At 32.6% G+C, this 23,076-nt stretch overlaps 11 protein-coding genes across 11 annotated transcripts, besides 1 other annotated feature; 5 read left to right on the forward strand and 6 right to left on the reverse strand.

The window, feature by feature from the left end:
- The first annotated feature begins 11 nt into the window (after positions 1–11).
- Positions 12–4,281: a mobile genetic element.
- On the forward strand, positions 1,531–3,843 carry TVAGG3_0424870 (uncharacterized protein; the record flags this gene model as incomplete). Its single annotated transcript, XM_051233546.1, has 1 exon — positions 1,531–3,843. One exon carries the CDS (start codon positions 1,531–1,533, stop codon positions 3,841–3,843), a length of 2,313 nt encoding a protein of 770 aa, XP_051103276.1.
- A 49-nt stretch (positions 4,282–4,330) lies between the features above and the next one.
- Positions 4,331–4,627, reverse strand: TVAGG3_0424880 (uncharacterized protein; the record flags this gene model as incomplete). Its single annotated transcript, XM_001321591.1, has 1 exon — positions 4,331–4,627. The coding sequence occupies one exon, from the start codon at positions 4,625–4,627 to the stop codon at positions 4,331–4,333; it is 297 nt and encodes a 98-aa protein (XP_001321626.1).
- A 1,923-nt stretch (positions 4,628–6,550) lies between these two features.
- TVAGG3_0424890 (V-type proton ATPase catalytic subunit a family) lies at positions 6,551–8,432 on the reverse strand (the record flags this gene model as incomplete). The annotated part of the gene is made up of 1 exon (XM_001321592.2): positions 6,600–8,432. One exon carries the CDS (start codon positions 8,430–8,432, stop codon positions 6,600–6,602), a length of 1,833 nt encoding a protein of 610 aa, XP_001321627.1.
- Positions 8,433–10,045: 1,613 nt separating this feature from the next.
- On the forward strand, positions 10,046–11,906 carry TVAGG3_0424900 (V-type proton ATPase catalytic subunit a family; the record flags this gene model as incomplete). The annotated part of the gene is made up of 1 exon (XM_001321593.2): positions 10,059–11,891. One exon carries the CDS (start codon positions 10,059–10,061, stop codon positions 11,889–11,891), a length of 1,833 nt encoding a protein of 610 aa, XP_001321628.2.
- An 830-nt stretch (positions 11,907–12,736) lies between these two features.
- Positions 12,737–14,077, reverse strand: TVAGG3_0424910 (Metallo-peptidase family M12B Reprolysin-like family; the record flags this gene model as incomplete). The annotated part of the gene is made up of 1 exon (XM_001321594.1): positions 12,737–14,077. The coding sequence occupies one exon, from the start codon at positions 14,075–14,077 to the stop codon at positions 12,737–12,739; it is 1,341 nt and encodes a 446-aa protein (XP_001321629.1).
- Positions 14,078–14,112: 35 nt separating this feature from the next.
- On the reverse strand, positions 14,113–14,700 carry TVAGG3_0424920 (uncharacterized protein; the record flags this gene model as incomplete). Its single annotated transcript, XM_001321595.1, has 1 exon — positions 14,113–14,700. One exon carries the CDS (start codon positions 14,698–14,700, stop codon positions 14,113–14,115), a length of 588 nt encoding a protein of 195 aa, XP_001321630.1.
- A 348-nt stretch (positions 14,701–15,048) lies between these two features.
- On the forward strand, positions 15,049–15,357 carry TVAGG3_0424940 (ribonuclease inhibitor domain-containing protein; the record flags this gene model as incomplete). The annotated part of the gene is made up of 1 exon (XM_001321596.1): positions 15,049–15,357. One exon carries the CDS (start codon positions 15,049–15,051, stop codon positions 15,355–15,357), a length of 309 nt encoding a protein of 102 aa, XP_001321631.1.
- A 60-nt stretch (positions 15,358–15,417) lies between these two features.
- TVAGG3_0424930 (ribonuclease inhibitor domain-containing protein) lies at positions 15,418–16,458 on the forward strand (the record flags this gene model as incomplete). Its single annotated transcript, XM_001321597.1, has 1 exon — positions 15,418–16,458. One exon carries the CDS (start codon positions 15,418–15,420, stop codon positions 16,456–16,458), a length of 1,041 nt encoding a protein of 346 aa, XP_001321632.1.
- Positions 16,459–16,576: 118 nt separating this feature from the next.
- TVAGG3_0424950 (Cullin homology domain family) lies at positions 16,577–18,842 on the reverse strand (the record flags this gene model as incomplete). The annotated part of the gene is made up of 1 exon (XM_001321598.1): positions 16,778–18,835. One exon carries the CDS (start codon positions 18,833–18,835, stop codon positions 16,778–16,780), a length of 2,058 nt encoding a protein of 685 aa, XP_001321633.1.
- A 101-nt stretch (positions 18,843–18,943) lies between these two features.
- On the forward strand, positions 18,944–20,589 carry TVAGG3_0424960 (armadillo (ARM) repeat-containing protein family; the record flags this gene model as incomplete). Its single annotated transcript, XM_001321599.1, has 1 exon — positions 18,979–20,463. One exon carries the CDS (start codon positions 18,979–18,981, stop codon positions 20,461–20,463), a length of 1,485 nt encoding a protein of 494 aa, XP_001321634.1.
- Positions 20,590–20,899: 310 nt separating this feature from the next.
- TVAGG3_0424970 (protein ubiquitination) lies at positions 20,900–22,188 on the reverse strand (the record flags this gene model as incomplete). The annotated part of the gene is made up of 1 exon (XM_001321600.1): positions 20,973–22,175. The coding sequence occupies one exon, from the start codon at positions 22,173–22,175 to the stop codon at positions 20,973–20,975; it is 1,203 nt and encodes a 400-aa protein (XP_001321635.1).
- Between the last annotated feature and the right edge of the window lie 888 nt (positions 22,189–23,076).

The following is a 23,076-nucleotide window of genomic DNA, read 5'->3' on the forward strand; positions in this document are numbered from 1 at the left end:
GAGTCATAATCACATACGAAATCGATCATCTGGAATATTCAAAAGGAAACGTTACTTATTTATTTGCCATTAACATTAACACCAGATATTTATATTGCATTCCGGTGAAAGGGAAAACAGAACAGGAAACAAGAAGAGCTATACAATACTTACTAGATCATGAAAGAGTAGATAATATAAGGGGTGATGGTGATAAAGGATTTCAGGCAGCTATGGCTCATTATTTCCCACAAATTAATTTTTACTTTTCATCCTCTCCATATACGTTTCATAATAAAATAGTTGATGTGGTAATGAGAACTCTTAGAGATGCGTTAGGGGTTAATGGTCAGATATACTGGGATGGGAATCATGACTCCATCATACAGCAGTTAGTATATTATTACAATAATACATGGCATAGAACTATAAACATGAAACCAGTGGAAATGAAAAATGATATTTCAAAAGAATGGGAATATATTAGAAAGCAAATGGAAAGGTTAAATGATGTTAAACGTGAACAAATTAATTCGGGGCTCATGAATTTTAAACAAGGAAATAAAGTTTTAATTCATCTCGATTATGGAAAAACTGATAAATCAATGACAAAAAGAAGACGAAGATTTGACACAATAGCTGAATTTGTTAGATATATTAACGGCAATGCATTAGTTGAAGTTGACAATAAATTAATAGAAATTCCGATTTATTTTATTACTCCATTATATTTAAATAATATTTAATTTTTTTATTTCGTAAGAAAATGAGTGACAACAAAGCAGTCAAGAGTCCAGACAATGAATATAAAAAGAAACTAAACAGAATTAAATCAAAAATATGCTATTACAAAAAGAAGTCGCAATGCAGTGGGGTTGAAAATGATAAAGAAATAATCGAAAAATTAGAAACTTATCGTTCAATCCTTAAACTGAGTGAAGCAAAAATAAAAGAATTTAATAGAATAAATAAATTGATTGGAAGAGATGAATTTAATAAAGATGAATTTTTAAACTCAATCCAAATTTAATTTTTATTCCTCTTCGACAACATCTCTCTTTCCATCATTACTGCATAACCACATTTTCTCAATTTTAGTGGTTTGTTATTTTTAACATGTTCTTGCATCATTTTTATCATTTCCTCCCTTGTTATGATTCGTGGTAAATTTTGAGCTTGTGGGGTATTCATTTATGATAAAAATAAAAATTTGTTATCACTTATTTTATCGTTAATGTTTTTAGGTTATTCAATAATTAATTATTTTTTGAATAACTGAAGGTGTCACTATGTCACTCAGTGTCACTCGGTTATTTAACTTCTCTGAAAAAATGAGACAACATGACATTTTGACAACATCACAGGAGGAAGGTAGTTATGACTTATTTTTGAAGAACTGAAGGTGTCACTATGTCACTCAGTGTCACTCGGTTATTTAACTTCTCTGAAAAAATGAGACAACATGACATTTTGACAACAGTCCTGGAAATTTGATGCAGCCCAAAAATAAAGTTAGTTTTAAAATTATTTTTATTTTTTATTCCTAGATAAATGACAGCAACAAACAACAACAGCAACTATATCGTTTCTGATGAAAAAGTTATTGATTCATTAGCTGAGGAATTAGTTGTGGCAGAAACTAAAACCCTCAACGAAAGAATTGGTGAAAACAAGATTGATTTACATAACTACCTCAAACACGATGGAGGAAGAGGAAGGAAAACTGGTATGGCTTTATTAGTAAATAAAATATCAAATTTAACGATTATAGATGTTGATATCAATAAATCATACAATGATGAACTTAAAGAAACAGTTAGAAAAGACATTTTATCAAAACTTTCGGATAAAGATGTTATCGTTAAAACCGCTTCAGGAGGTCTTCACATTTATTGTAACACTAATTTCTTCTATTCAACCTCGAACAGAATGATTAAATGCTATTCCTGCAATGATTACGATATTGATATAATGACTTCTATGGATGATTCAAAGCGTTCTTTAGTAGTTATGGCTGATTCAAGAGTTCGCAAGAATGCAACAGAACCAATCAAAACATACTCATTCATTCGTGGAAGTTACGACTCGACCATAACCAGAACAGTGAATGATATATTAAATGATTTGAATATTAAGGTAAGAGTTGAACAGAAGAACGAAGAAATAAAGACTATCATGAATGAAAACAAAAATGTAAACATTGACGATAAACTTGCCCAGAGCATAGTTGATGGTATTAGTGATTTTGAAGTACATAATGACGGTGGAAATATGAATTTAGAAAAAGAAGTTACATTATTCACACTGTTTCAAGCAATTAATTCGTTACCTAATCATTTAATTAATGAAGCATACGATAACGTTTATAACTTTTGCAGCTTAACAGAAAATGCAAAAAGTAATTTTGAAAAAGCACGTAATAGATATGCACATTTAATGACTTCTCCATTTGTTTTAGTGAAGATTCTAAAACTATATCAAAAGGAATATTATGATGAATATGTTTTGCCTTTATTACGTAAGCCAAAAATAACATTTGATATCAAACTTGATGACTCGTTTTTGATAACAGATATTAGACGCAAGGCTGAAAATCATCAGTATAAAAACAGTTCTGAAGTAATTGAGGATTTATCACGTGTAATCCGTTTTGTAGATTGTGGAAATAAATATTTCATTCAAAAAGATTACAACATACACGACAAAATGAATCAAATATCATTCGTTCTTCAATCAAACATGAAAGAGTCACTCAAAATGATTAAATTATTTAAAGAAGAAGGTAAAACCATAACAGCATGGGATGTACTACTAAATCAATTGTCTTCATTAACCGTTAAGGGTGTTTGCTTTAAATCTGATTCTCCAGATGTTTTCTCAACGTTTCAAGGTTATAAATACAACGTTCTCGAAAAACCAGATTACTCAAAAATTGAAATGTTTATGAATTTCATTAAAGAAGCCATTTGTGATAATAACGATGAAGTGTATAAATACCTTCTCGGCTGGATTGCATCAATGATTCAACATCCTGGAATCAAGAATGAAACAGCAATTATTTTGAAAGGACTTCAGGGAACAGGTAAAAACAGATTTACAGACATTATTTCTGAACTTCTCGCTGGTTATTCATGCAAAAACATTACCGAAATAGGTGAGCTAACGGGTAATTTCAATTCAGTAGTTGAGAATAAAATGTTTCTTGTACTTAATGAACTCAAGAATGTAGGTGAAGATAGACTCGCAAACTTCAACGCTTTGAAATCAATTATAACGGATAATGAGATTAGAATTAATGAAAAGAATCAACCCAGAAGAACAGCACAGAACGTTGCAAACTTCATTTTCGTAACTAATAACGTTTACCCTGTCAAAATTGAAGTTGGAGACAGAAGATACGTAGTTTTAAGAGTTAATGGTAAATTTAAGGGTCAATTTGATTACTTCAAGAATTTAATGGATTCATGCACTAAGGAATTTTATGATAATTTACTAACATATTTTATGCAATATGACCTTTCATCATTTAATGTACGAATCATACCGATGACTGAAGCCAAACAAGATTTAATTGAATTATCAACAAATCCTTTAGATGTATGGATAAATACACATTATGATGAATTGTGTGCAGGTATGACATGTAAAAATGCTCTATTCTGCAAACCATCAGACATGAAAGACAAAAACTTTCAAATGAGCATTAAAGATAAATGTGATAAGAAACAGAGAAGAATAGATGGTAAACAAACATGGTGTTATGTTTTGAAAGAAGAAATGAAAGGATTATATAAACAGGTTGAACCAAACGATAATGAGGATTCATTTACTGACGATGAAATACCTGTAAATGAAGCTTTATAAAGTATGATTTGAATTTATTTTTGCATTAATCCTCCAGTGTTGTTGTCAAAATGTCATGTTGTCTCATTTTTTCAGAGAAGTTAAATAACCGAGTGACACTGAGTGACATAGTGACACCTTCAGTTATTCAAAAATAAGTCATAACTGCCTTCCTCATTAATCCTCCAGTGTTGTTGTCTAAATGTCATGTTGTCTCATTTTTTCAGAGAAGTTAAATAACCGAGTGACACTGAGTGACGTAGTGACACCTTCAGTTCTTCAAAAATAAGTCATAACTGCCTTCCTCATTAATCCTCCAGTGTTGTTGTCAAAATGTCATGTTGTCTCATTTTTTCAGAGAAGTTAAATAACCGAGTGACACATGGTGACATAGTGACACCTTCAGTTATTCAAAAATAAAGTATTATTGAATAACCTGAAACCATTAACGTAAACATTAACGTAAACACATATTTTTGGTCATTAATGACAAAAATAAATGGTTCATTTACTCACAATATTTTTTTACAAAACGACCCCAAACTTTTAACTTCTTTTCTGCAGCTTCAAATGCTATCTTGGCGAGTTCATATTCTCTAAATTCTCTCTTTAAATCTTCTTGTTCCCATTGGTCTAGTTCGTATGAAGAATCTCTATAACCATAACATATCTCGCGTTCATGTTCTAATTGTTTTTCACACATTTTTCCAACTTCTTCTTCAAACAAATGTTTAGCATTCTCTACTGTATCTTCGAGTTCTTCTTCATCTAATTTCTCATGAACTTTCTTGTCTATGGAGTCCATAATTTTTTAAAGAATCCTGCCGCCATTTCTGATTTAATATTAATTAAAAAATATATTTCATCACTGATATTCTAATTTTTATTTAATGATAAATGAAACCAATTTTAAAAATAAATGAAACAGAGGAGGAAGAAATAAATGAAAGTGAAAATGTTCAACAAAAAATAAACGTTGTTAAACCAATTACTGAAATAAAATTTTTTTCATCTGTTGATGAATTTAATGACTATTATGCTAATAATAAAAAATTATTTGAAGAATTGACAACATGTAAATTGAATAAAATGTTTAAAGTTGATGGATTCAAAATTTCAAAAATAAAAGGAGTGGTTAGTTTGAAATCTATTCCTCAATCAAGAATCACCTCATTAATGAAAATTGATGATTTAACAAAAAGAATAGAAATTATTGAAGAGCGAATAAATCAAATTATTGATTTCATAAATCATGACTCGTTGAGCCCGGGTCCTTAAAGCTCAAGGCACAAAGTGCCCAGGACTTAAAGTCCATCACTGAGTTCAAGGTTATATTCATCAAATATTTCATTATTAAATGCAACTTCTGCTAGTTTATTTTTTCAATACGATCATTTGAAAGTCTATCGTTTAATTTTTTCTGAAGTTTTTCATTTTCTAGTTCTGAAACTTTATTTGGATGATATTTAAACCCGTTAAATTCTTTTTCCTCAGTTTTGATCATTAATTTACAAAGAACTTTTGTGGTTGGAATTTGTTTAAACCATTTATCATTAATATTTGTTATATATTCAATATCTGGAATTAATTCCCAAATTTTTGCATTTTCAATTAATTTATTATCAAATGCAAAAGCAATAGGTTTAATATTAAACTTACCTTTATAATATATACTTTCTACATAATCATCGAAATAAACATCTACTTGTTTAACATTTTCAAGAATTGGTGAAAGAACATCCATTAATTGATTGACGGTTACGAATCTTGATCCACTCATTTTCTTACGAATTAAAAAAATAAATTATTCAAAAATGTAAGACATGAATTTTTAAAGTTTATTTTTCATTCATGAAAATAATTATTTCTAATTTCTTTTACTCTCTCGTACATACTAGATTTAAAGAATTCAGAACATTTCCCATAATCTCCTAAATGTTTTCTTATCCCTAACGTGTGCCAGTTATTATATGAAACTGAATAAACTTTATCTTTATCTTTACACCTTTCATCACTTCCAATATATTTATATTTCAATTTTGATTTAGCATTTTCATATTCATTAACGTTTAATAATTCACAGTCTTCCTTTTTAAATAAATGTTTTATGTATTCAGGATTTAATACTCTACGTTTATATGCTCCTAACTTAGTTCTAAAGGTTTTTCTACAAAATTTAGGAATTCCATCCTCTTTAATGTCATCAATGATTTCCATTTCATTATTTTCAATTTCTTCTTCCCGTTTATGAGGTCTTTGATTATGACTCCATTGATTCCATGAAATTAAATATTCTTTATCATTATATTTATACCTCATTAGCTTATTTTGGCTTTCATATTCATTTAATAATTCACAATCTTCATTTTTAAATTGAAGTTTAACCCATTCAGGATTTAAACAATGTTTAATTAATCGCGGAATATCTGACATCATCTATATATAGCTTCTTTTATAAAAGATAAAAAAATAAATTATTTTAAAATTAATGTTAATTTTTTTAATGTGTTTATAAATTATATTTTAATGCATCGTCTATATATAGATGTAACAAAAAAAGTCACTAAACCCTTCCACATATACTACTTGAAATATGACATCGAGCAATGTTTACAAGATCAGTGGTATAATATTAAAGCTAATTTAAAGAGAGTTTACATGTATTTCTCATGTAGAAACTGTAAAAGTAAATAAAGATAAGTTTTATTTGAGAAAGAATAAAAAAAAGTTTTAAAATTTAGAAAGTAAGTTCGAAAAAAGAGATATTCAAATTAGATTTAGTCTGAGAAAGTACGGAATTTGTCTTCAATCTGTTGATAGAGCTTGCGGAGGTTTTCTATGCATTGTTCCTTGCCATCGGCGGGATCTGTGAACTTCATTCTGATAAGGCCTTGGATTTCGGCGGACATGTGGTTGGCGATAGCTTCATATGTAACACGCTTCTCGCCGGACTCGGTAAGGATGTGGCGGGCAAGGTCGTTGAAGTGCATCATGTTCTTCAACATCCAGAATGTCTTCCACATTGGAGAAACTCTGTCGTATGGTGTGTATGAGTTCTGCTGCAAGAAATCATCACGAACCATACGGGCAACTTCAAGTGTCAATTTATCTGGCTCGGCAAGTGAGTCCTTACCGACCAACTGGACAATTTCGGAAAGTTCTTGTTCTTCTTGAAGAATCTGACGAACTTCGGTACGGAGGTTAGGGAAGTCGGGATCGAACTGGACAAAGTATGGACGAAGAATGTCATCGTACTTAGAGTATGAAAGTGTCCATGAAACGGATGGGAAGTGCTTACGCTGTGCAAGCTTCTTATCAAGACCCCAGAAAACTTGGACGACTTGAAGGGTAGCTGATGTAACTGGATCACCTGCAAGATCACCACCTGGTGGAGAAACAGCACCGACAATGGAGACAGAGCCGGATCTGTGTGGGTTGCCGTAGCAGGAAACACGACCTGCACGTTCGTAGAAGGAAGCAAGACGTGTACCAAGATAAGCTGGATAACCGGAATCAGCAGGCATCTGTGCAAGACGACCGGAAATTTCACGAAGAGCTTCAGCCCAACGTGAGGTGGAGTCTGCAAGCATGGTGACGTTGTAGCCCATATCTCTGTAGTATTCGGCAAGTGTAATACCGGTGTAGATGGAAGCTTCACGAGCTGCGACGGGCATGTTTGATGTGTTAGCGACAAGTGTGGTACGATCCATAATTGGGTGTTCGACACCTTGGATTTCGACTTTAAGTTCTGGGAACTCCATAAGAACTTCTGCCATCTCGTTACCACGTTCGCCACAACCGACATAAATAATGGCGTCGGAGTTGGAGTACTTGGAAAGTGCTTGTGAAATAACGGTCTTGCCACAGCCGAAAGCACCTGGAATAGCGCAGGTACCACCTTGGACAACTGGGAACAAGCAGTCAAGAACACGCTGACCAGTGATAAGTGGGAAGTCAGCAACAAGCTTCTCGGCGTATGGACGTGGAGTACGAACTGGCCACTCTTGAAGTATTGGATACTCTGTAACTTTGCCGTCGAATTCAACACCAATGACTGGGTGAAGAACATCATATGAGCCGGCTTCGGCAATGTATTTGACTTTACCGCATGCCTTCGGTGGAAGCATGATGCGGTGTTCAATCATGGATGTCTCGTTGACATAACCAATGATGTCGCCACCTGTAACATTGTCGCCTTCTTTAAAATTTGCTGGCTTGAATGACCACTCCTTCTTGAGATCAATTGGATCGCAAGAAACACCACGTGGAATGAAAACTGAGTGTGATTGATCGGAAATATCTTTAAGTGGACGTTGAATACCATCGTAAATGTTTGTCATAAGACCTGGTGCAAGAAGAACGGAAAGTGGCTTGCCTGTGCCAATGACACTGTCACCAACTGTAAGACCGGATGTTTCTTCGTAAACCTGAATTGTTGCTGTATCGTGCTCGAGTTGAATGATTTCACCGACAAGATTATCGGAGCCGACCTTGACAAGTTCGTACATAGCGGCACCAGTCATGTTTTCAGCAACGACGACGGGGCCGGAGACTGAATAAACTTGACCACGAAGCTGCTCTTGCTTATTAGCTTCTTTAGTGGTGAACATTATATAATTTTTTGGAGCTTTACAAATTCAGAGCAAAACCGCCGATCGACCATGATATGCCTGATCGTCCTAATCGTTGAATTCCCTTTTTCCTTACACAACAAATGCTTACAATATATACTGCTATTACCAAATGAAAAATCTCATAACAATTTGCTTACATTGAAATTCTCAAATCGAAGTCAAAGCTGCTCAATTTATCCTTTAAAATAGATAGGATTTATAAAAACCATTCATTTCATACTCCTAAATTTCTAGTTTTAATAGATCAAATGATTTTCATCATCTGATTTTGTATTTTATTCGAAATATTTTAGTAAAAGATCAAATTTACAAATTGTAATTTGTTTCTATATGGAAAGCATGTATTTGTAGTTATCATCATTTCAAAATTGCGATATCTTTAAAAATTGATCAGTAAAACCACATTTCAGATCCATAAATTCATGTAATATCGATTCATGATGATACATTACCATGAGTTTGGCTATATTGCGTTGTATTGGGATGATTTTGGAATTTGAGATGGGAGAACTGTCACGTTTTTGTTACCCAGAATTTCAAAATAGTTTAGTCGGTTTTTGCATTTTAAAATGTTAGTCACCTTTCTCCTTCCAAAGTGAAAAAAAATTGTTTAAAATATAAAAAGAATTTTTATTTGCATAAATGACATTCAACTAAGCTGTAGCATGATTCTTTTGCATGCTCTAGTTTTTTCTCAGTTCAATCTCCTTCCATACTCTTGCTTGTACCAGTAAGATCGCACCAAAATTCTCAAAAATTAAGATCTCCAAATTTTATGTCCAACTCCAATTATCAAACGCCCTCATTAACGCCACTCATAGCCATCTTTCATGCATGAGAAATCGTTATTAGAAGATTTTTTACGGCTAATTATCTGATTCAATTCAGATCAATACTCAAAGCCCCATTATTTATTTATAAATCCTTGTTTGTCGCCTATGCGAATAAAAATTCTTTTTATATTTTAAACAATTTTTTTTCACTTTGGAAGGAGAAAGGTGACTAACATTTTAAAATGCAAAAACCGACTAAACTATTTTGAAATTCTGGGTAACAAAAACGTGACAGTTCTCCCATCTCAAATTCCAAAATCATCCCAATACAACGCAATATAGCCAAACTCATGGTAATGTATCATCATGAATCGATATTACATGAATTTATGGATCTGAAATGTGGTTTTACTGATCAATTTTTAAAGATATCGCAATTTTGAAATGATGATAACTACAAATACATGCTTTCCATATAGAAACAAATTACAATTTGTAAATTTGATCTTTTACTAAAATATTTCGAATAAAATACAAAATCAGATGATGAAAATCATTTGATCTATTAAAACTAGAAATTTAGGAGTATGAAATGAATGGTTTTTATAAATCCTATCTATTTTAAAGGATAAATTGAGCAGCTTTGACTTCGATTTGAGAATTTCAATGTAAGCAAATTGTTATGAGATTTTTCATTTGGTAATAGCAGTATATATTGTAAGCATTTGTTGTGTAAGGAAAAAGGGAATTCAACGATTAGGACGATCAGGCATATCATGGTCGATCGGCGGTTTTGCTCTGAATTTGTAAAGCTCCAAAAAATTATATAATGTTCACCACTAAAGAAGCTAATAAGCAAGAGCAGCTTCGTGGTCAAGTTTATTCAGTCTCCGGCCCCGTCGTCGTTGCTGAAAACATGACTGGTGCCGCTATGTACGAACTTGTCAAGGTCGGCTCCGATAATCTTGTCGGTGAAATCATTCAACTCGAGCACGATACAGCAACAATTCAGGTTTACGAAGAAACATCCGGTCTTACAGTTGGTGACAGTGTCATTGGCACAGGCAAGCCACTTTCCGTTCTTCTTGCACCAGGTCTTATGACAAACATTTACGATGGTATTCAACGTCCACTTAAAGATATTTCCGATCAATCACACTCAGTTTTCATTCCACGTGGTGTTTCTTGCGATCCAATTGATCTCAAGAAGGAGTGGTCATTCAAGCCAGCAAATTTTAAAGAAGGCGACAATGTTACAGGTGGCGACATCATTGGTTATGTCAACGAGACATCCATGATTGAACACCGCATCATGCTTCCACCGAAGGCATGCGGTAAAGTCAAATACATTGCCGAAGCCGGCTCATATGATGTTCTTCACCCAGTCATTGGTGTTGAATTCGACGGCAAAGTTACAGAGTATCCAATACTTCAAGAGTGGCCAGTTCGTACTCCACGTCCATACGCCGAGAAGCTTGTTGCTGACTTCCCACTTATCACTGGTCAGCGTGTTCTTGACTGCTTGTTCCCAGTTGTCCAAGGTGGTACCTGCGCTATTCCAGGTGCTTTCGGCTGTGGCAAGACCGTTATTTCACAAGCACTTTCCAAGTACTCCAACTCCGACGCCATTATTTATGTCGGTTGTGGCGAACGTGGTAACGAGATGGCAGAAGTTCTTATGGAGTTCCCAGAACTTAAAGTCGAAATCCAAGGTGTCGAACACCCAATTATGGATCGTACCACACTTGTCGCTAACACATCAAACATGCCCGTCGCAGCTCGTGAAGCTTCCATCTACACCGGTATTACACTTGCCGAATACTACAGAGATATGGGCTACAACGTCACCATGCTTGCAGACTCCACCTCACGTTGGGCTGAAGCTCTTCGTGAAATTTCCGGTCGTCTTGCACAGATGCCTGCTGATTCCGGTTATCCAGCTTATCTTGGTACACGTCTTGCTTCCTTCTACGAACGTGCAGGTCGTGTTTCCTGCTACGGCAACCCACACAGATCCGGCTCTGTCTCCATTGTCGGTGCTGTTTCTCCACCAGGTGGTGATCTTGCAGGTGATCCAGTTACATCAGCTACCCTTCAAGTCGTCCAAGTTTTCTGGGGTCTTGATAAGAAGCTTGCACAGCGTAAGCACTTCCCATCCGTTTCATGGACACTTTCATACTCTAAGTACGATGACATTCTTCGTCCATACTTTGTCCAGTTCGATCCCGACTTCCCTAACCTCCGTACCGAAGTTCGTCAGATTCTTCAAGAAGAACAAGAACTTTCCGAAATTGTCCAGTTGGTCGGTAAGGACTCACTTGCCGAGCCAGATAAATTGACACTTGAAGTTGCCCGTATGGTTCGTGATGATTTCTTGCAGCAGAACTCATACACACCATACGACAGAGTTTCTCCAATGTGGAAGACATTCTGGATGTTGAAGAACATGATGCACTTCAACGACCTTGCCCGCCACATCCTTACCGAGTCCGGCGAGAAGCGTGTTACATATGAAGCTATCGCCAACCACATGTCCGCCGAAATCCAAGGCCTTATCAGAATGAAGTTCACAGATCCCGCCGATGGCAAGGAACAATGCATAGAAAACCTCCGCAAGCTCTATCAACAGATTGAAGACAAATTCCGTACTTTCTCAGACTAAATCTAATTTGAATATCTCTTTTTTCGAACTTACTTTCTAAATTTTAAAACTTTTTTTTATTCTTTCTCAAATAAAACTTATCTTTATTTACTTTTACAGTTTCTACATGAGAAATACATGTAAACTCTCTTTAAATTAGCTTTAATATTATACCACTGATCTTGTAAACATTGCTCGATGTCATATTTCATTAGGAAAGTCTTCTTGTTTTTAATATATCTGTCATAACAATCAATTGATATCTAACATCCATAAAGCTTCTATGTGTATCAAGCTGAAATTACTAAGTTTGTTCATAGAATTCTGTCATCTGATGGGTTTAAATGGTTTTTATCATTGGCTGAAATTCCAAATTTTTTAGGATTCAAAGAAAATATGAATCAAAAGTATATTTTGAGCAATAAATTCGAGAAATAGTTTTTTTTTTGATCAAAAAATAAATAAAATACGGATTTTACGATAAAGATATTGAAAAACAAAGAAATTAAAACTATGAACATGATATATTTTATTAAATCTTATTTAATTTACTGTAAAATATAAAAAATTCGGATTTTTTTTTAAAATATTTTATATATCATGATAACTATCTTCCGTTAGCTGCCAATATGATTAAATTTCTCATTTATGATTGAAGATCACAAACAAATCTTATATTAATATTATTTCACAAGAAACATATTTCAATCTTTTAGGTTTTTTTATTGAATGTTTAAAATATATCCTGTAGTCCTAAAACAAGTTGATATTATTCCTGATTATATGGTTTCCCACTCAATTCATAAAATGAAACTAAAGTTATTATGAAAAATATATCAATCAAAAAAGGGAGAACAAATTTTATTTTATGTAAGGGTTATATCAGCAGTATTAATTGTTAAGAAAACATTATCATCTGGTTTGATCATGATTCTTCCTTGTGTTGTTGCAACATTCGGAAATGTGATTTCGTAACTTCCTGTGTTGTCAACATTACTATGTAAATCTTGCCATGTTTGACCTCTATCTGGTGAGAACTTAATTGTTACCTTTTGTGCATTGATGCTTCCTGCATTTGTTCCTGCAACATCCCATTGGATTGTTGTTTTACTACCTCTTCTAAATGATGATGCACTGCTCAATGAGGTGATTTTGAATGGACCATCATCTGTAACTTGTAATGTGACTGTATCAAATGTGACATATCCTGGTTCACCGGAGTAATATTGTTTGTCTCTGACAACAAATGCAAAGTTTAATGTTCTTGCAACTGATGGAACTGTTTCCCAATCTGTTGGTGGAGCTTCTTCAAGTATCTTACCAGCAAGAATTCTTTCTAATTTAGGAATATATCTGAAGTTGTCTGTTGTTACATCATAATCTCTCATGATTGGACCTTTGGTTCTAGTTGATCCAAATGTTTTTCTAGTAACAACTCCAGCATATTCATCAATTGTTTCCCAGTGATAATATAAAACAGGATCATCATTATCATGTGCAGATCCTTGAAGAAGGAAAGCAGTTGATTTTGGAATGTAATAAAGTCTCTTCATATCATCAATAACAGGTGGCTGATCTTCTTTCGGTTCTGTGTTAACATGATAAGCTGTTGCAAGGAATCTTGTAATTTCATCAAGATTTTGAATGTTGTAATAAGGATAATTAGTTGGTTGTACATCATCTCCATTTGATCTTCCTGGATAAGCCATGATTGATACACCGGATCCTACTTCTGTAGCATAGAATCCACCATTTGGTTTAAATGTGAATGGATGGTGAGCGCCAATTTGATGTCCGATTTCGTGAACAAAGGCAAGCTCAAAGCGACCATGGTAACCGAATGTTGCATCAGATGTAAATCCTTGCCATTTGCTATCACTGCGAGTGACACCTCTGACAACTGAAAGACCTTGATTCATTTTGCAATGGATAAAGTGGGCCAAATCAACTCTGTCATCTCTGAAGTACTTAAGAACGAGTTCTTTCAAGCCTTCGTACTGGAGATCTCCTTCTGCAGAGAAATCGTAATTTGTATTTTTCAAGTACTTGCTTTTATCTGAGACTTGGAAGAATATGAGATCTGTATAGAAAAGCATCTCAAGACGAACAGAACATTGTGGTAAAAGAATCATGTTTGCAAATAACACTGATGCTGCTAATTGGCTGAAAATAACCTTCTTCTGATCATCCGGGCTGAAATCCAACATACTTCCACGTAATGTTTGTTGTACTCTATTATATTCTACGGTTGGGAAAGGTACAAATCGAATAATTTTAATATGGTCCATTCTTGCTCTATGGATTCACCTTCTGAATCAGCATCATGGAGATGATGTTTGAATTCTGCTGTGACTTCATCAACTTGGTTGAGGATATGATTGATTGTAGAATTGAAATTATCAATTTCATTCAGCTTACGTGTGGCAAGGTAATCGGGGTTGAATAAAACATATTCAGTTATAGTTTTTTTGATTTCTATTGTAGCTGGCAAAATCATCCAGAATTGCTTGAGCACTTTAAAGCACCAAACCAAACCAATAATTTCAGATGGTTTTCCTTCTTTGTAACCTGTGAATGCGTAATGTTCATTTGGATATTTGTCTCTTACTTCTTTGGCAAACATTTTGATTGGCTTGAGTTTATAGTATGAGAGTTCTTGATTATAATCAATAAGCTGGATTCTAAATTCGGCTCCAGTATCTTGTGTTGACAATAAAACTTTCTCAAATTCTGCAATATTTAGTTGATAGCATTTCTGACCTTCATAGGAAGTTCTAGTATATGTCCAAATATTTGCACTTAGAGTTAAGCTTATAAGTAATGCAAGCATTTATCAAATTTTGAATTTTTTGCATACTCTAATTGAAATTTCGGCGGTTTTAGTAAAATTTATATCATATGAGATGCTTATTCTAAACAGTATATTTTTCTTGATTTTTTTTGTATTGAGAGTGATCGTTGGTTATCCAAATAAAAAACATTGAATCACATTTTCACATCCATTACATGAAAATTATGCAATAATCTTAATTTAAATTTTGAATTGAAAAAGGATGTTCAAAAACACTTTTCAATTAATTTGAATTTATTTTGCTTGTGTACATTATTATTCGTTAAAGAAACAAATTTATAATTTGTTTATCTTTTCAAAACTTGTTCGTAATTTTTTTTTCAAAAAATGTTTTTGCTTTCCCTATTTCTTACACTCTCAATACAACTGCAAGCTGATTTGCATACATGCGATGCAGTATATTCAGGAAATGTCCTCATAAAGCCAGGCTCATGCCCAAATATTGTTGTTCAATCATCATGTACCTTGATTGATGAAGAAGCATTTTATACATCAACAATAGAATCAATTGATTGCACACCAGCTTCACAGTTAACCAGAATAGGTTTTAGAGCTTTCTATCAATGCGTTAACTTGAAAACAGTTAATCTTCCATCAAGCTTAAAGATAATCCAAAGTAACGCATTTTTCGGCTGATCAGCTTTAGAACACATCACTATACCTGATAGCGTTGAATATATTGGTAATTCTTCATTCATGAAATGCACAAATCTTAAAGACTTCCCAATACCATCGAGTCTTAAGACCCTCTCACAATGGATGTTCTCAGAATGCAATAATCTACTTGAAGTTACAATTCCAACAAAATTTGATACGTTACCTGCAGCTATTTTCTCAGATTGCAAGTGTTTACAGAAGATTCATGTCCACAACAATCTGTATTTCATGGATGCTCAGTGCTTATACGGTTGCAGACTTAGAAAATTTGTCATGCCAAATTCAGTCGAATCTGTCAGCAGAGATATCCTTTCACAGAATCTTTACTTAGAGTATTTGAAGATTTCAGATAACATTCTTGAAACCCCTTATAACATGGCCGCAGGAAATATCAGATGCTACCATTTGGAACTCCCAAGCAACCTTATTTCCGTTGGAAGTTACTCATTTCCACAAATTGCTGCTATTGAACTCAAATTCCCTCCAACAACAAAATTAATTGGAGAGGGAGCTTTCCAAAATTGTCCAAATCTTGGCAAAGTAGATCTTCCAAAGCCACTCCCTACAATTGAAGATAGAGCTTTTCAAGGTAACAAAGTTTGCTTCAAGAGTACAGGAGGACTCACTCAAGATGAAATTTACGTTCTTAAAGGACGTTATTCTTCAGGAGCTTTCAGAAGCCAGTGCCTTGACCCAGATTGCTACCAAGATATCCACCCAATTCCAAAACTACTCAGTGATGATTACCAAGTATTCCAACCAGATCAGTTAAAAGATTATCCAGATTACGATCCAGGGCCAGAAGGTGAAGTAGACACAACAACTGGTGGTAAATCTGGAACAGATAAAAGTGGTGGAAATACAGGTGGCAACACCGGTGGAAATACAGGGGATGGCTCTGGTGATAATAACCAAGGAAATGGTTCAAGTGAAAAAGGTTCTCTTTCTACAGGAGCAGTCGCTGGTATAGCCGTTGGAGCTATTGTTGCTGTTGCTGTTATTGTTGTCGTAGTAATTCTAGTCATTCGTTTCGTAAGAAGACCTAGAACTGGAGATTACGAATTAGAAATGTCTGAATAATTTCTATTTTTTTTTGTAATTGTATTATAAAACTATATTTACCTTATACAATAATGCAGTGACTATTTAATATAACTAAATCTTAAGGATAAAACATATTTATGTTAAAATATGATGTTGCAAGTAGTAGTTAAACAATATTTACTCATAATATGACAGTGCATTAAATTTTCAATGGGCAATGCCTATCAAAAAGATAAAATATAAAATTGGGGAAATAAGAATGATCCCAGAATTAAAAATTACTTATCTTTGAGCAATGTAAGCATAAATAACATGAATAATTTTACAAACAAATAAACAAAATAAAAGATAATTTTCATGGAACGTAGTGGAGAATGTTTTCATCATTTTTATCAACAGATAAATATTGATCAAAGATCAAGGATTTGATAGCTCTATTCATTTCATCATCGTAAGTTTCGAATAACTTTGAAGTGATTTGCAAAATTGATTTCTTCAATGAATCACGCGAAAGCTTGTTTTCATTCTTCATGATTTTGATGGCTGCTGCTCTAACACCGTTTAAGTGGTCCTCTGGTGGTTTTTCTTCTGTTTTCTTTTCTTTCTTTTTGACTTGAGACTTTTTACTCTTAATTGTGTACTCGTAAACATTGATTTTCTTGCCTGAGATCGGAGTTTTGCTGATTGAAAAGCCGCCAGGAACTTTACAAATAAATTTAGCTTTAATTAGCGGTTTCATATGCTTTTTAACGATCTCAGTTGTTGTTCCCATATCTTGGACCATTGTAATACCAGATTCAAGGAGTTTAATAATGTTATACTGAAGAATTGACATAATTACGGTTTTTTCTTCTTTTTCATACTTGCAATTCACATTTACTGTAGAGTAGATACCAGATAATTGAACTTTTTGATAGTATGACTTGTATTTTTGTGTCAAAACGTTCAATGATTGTTCCATTTCCTTTGGGAGTTTGATACTATCATCAGGAATGACACGAATCCATAAAGGTTTACATACAATCATCATATTATCTGTAATCTTATAATTATTTAGGATTAATGAGGCTGTTCGAACTAAATCTCTTCCAACAACTGATTTCAATGTTTCTATTAACTTCCGTTCAAGAGTTATATCAGAGCTACGGTGTTGAAGTAATCTTTTCATAAGATATTTGTTAATTTCATCTGATATATCGTCTTGATTTGTGTAAAGAGGAATTAAATTAGCTAACGGTTTCAGATTATCTGTTAATTCTATATGAGCAAAGAAAACAAATGCAAGAGAGGAAGGAAAATTCGTAGTAGTTCTATTCAAATAATTTCCAACATATTTTCTAACAGGTAAGCTATTTGGAATGATAGATGAAAAGTATCTAAGGAACTCCGCAAGAGAAAAGAAATCAACTGGAAGAGAAACAGATTCCATGTATTCTACAACTTTTTTTGAGTATTCTGAAGCTAAATTTGGCGTAATGAATTCAGGAAGCATAGGAAGAAGTACGTCATCTCTATTCTTAAGCAAAGGAACAAGAAAATCGTCGATATGATTTAAAAAAATTAATTCTTGAAGTTTTTCCATTGGAAATACTTGGGAAAGTCTGTTTAGATCATACATCAAAAATTGTAACTTCTCACTTGGTGATTTATCCTTGTGTTCAATATTATAAGTCATATTAAACAAATCTGAAACAGATTGGATGTAATCAAGGCCCAAATCCTTGAATATAGCATATAGTCTCTGAACAATTGATTCAGATTGGGAGTTATTATTTTTGACAAGATTTTGAAAAATTATTTTGATTTCTTTTGATAAATCATTGAGTACTCGCTTATGAACATGATCTAGCCATAGTTCTCTAGCAATTGTAAAGCATTTGTTTTCATGTTTTGCTAATTCTTCATTGAATTTCCAAATTGGTAAATTATTTCGAGAATCAAGAATGTTTTTACGTCCGAGGAATTTCATAAAGCTTTGTATTTTCGAAATCTGGCTGTTGAATAAATCATAATGATCAATTAAGTCTTCAACAGTTACAATTTTAAGAAAATCAAGTTTATCAAGAATTTGTTCGCGAAAGTGCGCAAAGAGCTTTGAAATTGTATTATTATCATCAACTTGCTGTGTTGCAGAAAATACGTGAACAAACGAAGTTTTTGTTTGTTCGTTTTTAAAAATGCTGTTGATTGCATTAACAATTATTATGTCAGGCTTTGGAGGAGCGATCTTTGACGTAGATTTAATCTTCGAAACTCGAACAGACGAATCTCCTGGTGTTTTTGGTGGAGAAATAGGATATTTTGACTTAGGAATTGAACTTGTTGACGCAAGTGATTTCTTAACACTGGGGAGGGTCTTTGTTGATGGCAATTTTTTGATTGATTGCCTCTGAGGTGGCAACCCTCTCCTCATAAATAAAAAAATTCAAAATCTGACAAAAATTTTATTTCGATCAACAGATATCGTTCAGATCATTTTAAAATAAAAAATCTTTATAATTTAATTTGAATGAAAAAATTGCCAAAATAAAAAAAAAGTTTTATCAGATCTTTTTCATGGATTTATACAAGAATTTCGAGTTAAGAACTAAAAATCAATCTGTAGTCAATTTGAATCATACAGAGGAGTCCGAAGTTGAAATTGATGAAAAAATTCAAGAAGAAATTAACAATTATCATCAAAATGCACAAGCTTATTTAGAAAGTCTTAAAGGTAATAACACCCAAGTCATAAACAACGTGGTACAATTACACAATTGCATTTTATACAAATTTTCAGATTTTGATACTTTAATTTTCGCTCAGAATTCGATCTTAGAAGCAATAATGGCATGCTCATGCGATAAAGAACTTTACTATACATTTTTCATCAAATATATATCAATCAATAAAGAAAATGCCCTCGAAACACTTAAAATTGGTTTAATTCCATTTATAATCCAGTCAGGTGAACTATTTAACAGCCCATTATACATTCTACAACTAATACACGAGTACTGCAAATACTCTTCTGAGGTATTTATGGCTGTAATTTTTTCATCAAATATTATTTTCGAAATTATTTCGAATTTCAAACAAATACCCGATGATAACAAAGGAATTTATGCAAGAATAATTGCAACCATACTCACGAATTCATCCATTAAACCTCTTTTGGAGTTGAATTTTAAAAATAAATTTTCTGATGAAGAAGCTTCAGATTTTTTGATTTTAGAGAACAAGCCTTTCAACGAGGACTTATTCCACTATTACCAGCAACATGGAATTCCTGTTAATTCATATGACCAATCTCCAATTTGTGATTTCTTCATAGAATACATTTATCAACAAGAATCATTATTTGCATTACAACATATTATATTTAAAGAAGCTATTGAATGCAAATATATTTTATTTAATCCATCATTCAAAGAAATTTTCTTTGATTTAGACAAATTATTATCTTTTCCTAAGGAATTTCACATAGATTTAGTATCTGTTCTGGATAGAATATTCTATAGAATGGAAATCATTCCAGAACAAGAGTATTTTACTAATATAATGAGGTATCTTTTATCTTTTATCATTTCTAATGAAAGTGACAAGAAATTATTTGAAAAGGCTTCAAACGCAATTGTAAATTTCTTGGCTGCAACAAATTATCCACAATTTATTGATGATTTGTTTGATGAGTCAGTAATAGCAACAATTTGCAATCTTTTTAATGATTCAGAGTTTCACAAGAAGAAGGCTGCAATGTTTCTCTTTTTAATTGTTGCTTCAAACTATAAATTAGATATTATCAATGAAGATTCAATGGAAAGTATTATTGATTTCATTGACTCTGATCTAAACGACACAGAATCTCTCGAATTCATTGTTATCAACCTTACTTCTATTTTTGAAGCTAATGAAGAGTATATTTCATTGTTTCAAGATTTGGGAGGCTCTGAAGTCATTGAAAGACTAATTGAAGACAAGAAAGTTGGTGAAAGAATGTCACAATTCTATAATGACTATTTTGATGACACTGAAATCGTTTTAAACCTCGATGAGGATTAATTTTGTTTGTACATAGAATAAAGTAATGCTTATCATGATATATAGTTATTTATTCAAAACAAAGTTTATATTTAAAGAATAATTTGAGGTAATCATACAGAAATTCATATTAAGAATGAAATAAACACATATATTTCCTATGTATGCTACAAATGAAATCTTTCTATCTTCACTGAGAAAAAGTTTGTGAAATATTTGTTAAAAATGAATTACATTTGACCAATTCTCAAATCTTTTAAGGTATGAATACAACAAATGTTGTGTGCAAAAGCAAAAAGAGGAGATACCCTATGATATGAGTAGAATATAATTCTTCCATATAAATTATGCACACAAAGTTCTGCCTATAAAGTTACAAAATCAATTCCATAGTTACAGCATTGTGTTCACTGATTGTTACCTCAAAAGTAAAAAATTAATTTCGAATTTAATAGAAAGAAGTTTTTTATTTAAATAATATATATATAAATACAATTTCTAATAAAATTCATATATAATCAACAAAAATTTCATTTTTGACCAAAATATTTTTGATAAATTTTGGCAATTTGAGGGTTTCTACATTTGCCTTTCAATTTTTCTTTAATAGTTTCTATCTTTTTCACTGCCATTCCGTAAGTTTCGCAAACTTTATTTGCATCAGCTCCGAGAGACAACAAATAATCAATAATTTGAGGCTGAGGTGACAGATTGAGTACAAAGATTTCAAGTATTGATGGTTTCTCTGGAACTGTGGCGTGAATATCAAATCCATATTGAATCAGCATTTTCAAGATCTCAAAAGCAGATTCTTCATCTGCTTGTGAGTTTCGTATTATAAGGTCTGATACGCAAGGGTTATTATTCTCATCACGACGATTTACATCGATTCCTCTTTCCAAAACCATTCTTGCAACTCCTACATCTTTGAGTTGGCATATCCAATGAGCAGCTCCCTTGCTTTTGACGTCTTTTGGTATATCGATGAAATCAATTTTAGGAATTAAATTTTTTGCCATTTCTGCATTGCCAATAAAGCAAGCATAGGATAAAACAGTCTTGTTGTCTTTCGTAACTTTGTTTAGATCTGAATGCGGTATCAAGACTTTGGCTGCTTCGAAGTTTCGATTGATAATCGCAGTCATTATAGGAGTTTTGTCGTTGGAAGATATGCCATCATCTGCTATTCTATCTAGTACATACTTTAAAGCTTCTATATGTGAATTTTTCGCTAATCTCTCGATACAAATGTCGCAAATAGTTTTACTCTGCTTTGAAAAGCTATATAATTTGAATCCGTATATTTCAAATAGTCTAAAGATATCTACACAACCTCCATTCGATGCAGAAATAATTAAATTTGTTTCCATATTATCTAATTTGTAGCATTGACGAAATAGTTCTTCTAATTTATTTTCTTTAGCATAAATTCTAAGTATGAATGACATAACTTCGACAGACGCACCTAAAGCAGCCAAATTTAAAGGTGTTCTTCCAAGTGTGTCTGTTTTAAAGATATCAAAGCCTCTTTTTAGCAACATGATAACGCATTCGAGTGAATTTGCAAATGCTGCTAAATGAAGTAGGCTTGTACCTGGTTCTCTATTTTGAGAATATGTAGGAAGTTGAATATAATAAGTAGCATCAATTGAGATACTTTTTTCCTTTTTCTTTAATGATTTGTAATCATTAGATAGCACATATCCTACAAATTCATCAATTTTCTCGTACATTCCCCAAAAAAAATTTTATTTCAATTGATAATGTTAAATTTGAATTTAGTTTGGTAAAATATAATGCCTTACATGAATAGAATAAAATATAATTTTTAATAAAATTGACATCAAAAAAAATTTTTTTGTTGAATTTCAAGTGATGTAATTGATTAGGCAAATGATGAATATTTTTAATAAGGATGTCAATTCGGAAAATTGTTTTCATTTTCGGAGAATATAATTTTCCTTTTGGAAAATTTAAAAAATGAGACGCGCAGGATTCGAACTTTTTAAAAGTTGATTTAAATATATTCTAGTGTGATTTCTAAGGATAATATCATATTTAAAATAAGAATATACTAGTTTGGGTGGTATAATTTTTTCGATAAATTTGAGAATATGTACGTTTAGGACATCAAAAGTATCAATTCGCTCAGCGAAAGCTGAGCTAGCTTCGTTCTCGAAAGAATAGGGAAGGAGTGAAAGAGAGTGATACAGATGTTGACACATTCATATCATTTCAACAAATTTTGATCAAATTGAAATTCAATGAAATTCAATTCACTTCATATCCTTCAGTCAGTACATTGACATCCTTCTACATCACAATGATAACTCGTACATCAATAGTTCTACAACTAACTCAGAAAAAACAAGATTTTTACTTCCAGCTTACAGCTTTTAAAAAGTTTCGATGATAAAAATCACTCTACTCTTGTTTATCGATATGTTGTGATAGTAGGTAAACGTATTCTTATCGATAGTAATAAAAATATTTTTACGAAAATCTGAACCAATTACAGAGTTATTCATAAAGTTTATGATAACTGTAATTACTTCATCTTTGTTTTATATTTGAATAAACAATTTAATTTAATTTGCATAATTTTTTTTAGTTGAAAAACAGGAAACTTATTTG

This window comes from Trichomonas vaginalis, chromosome V (genome assembly GCF_026262505.1).
Source record: "Trichomonas vaginalis G3 chromosome V, whole genome shotgun sequence".
NCBI classification, from domain to species: Eukaryota; Parabasalia; order Trichomonadida; family Trichomonadidae; genus Trichomonas; species Trichomonas vaginalis.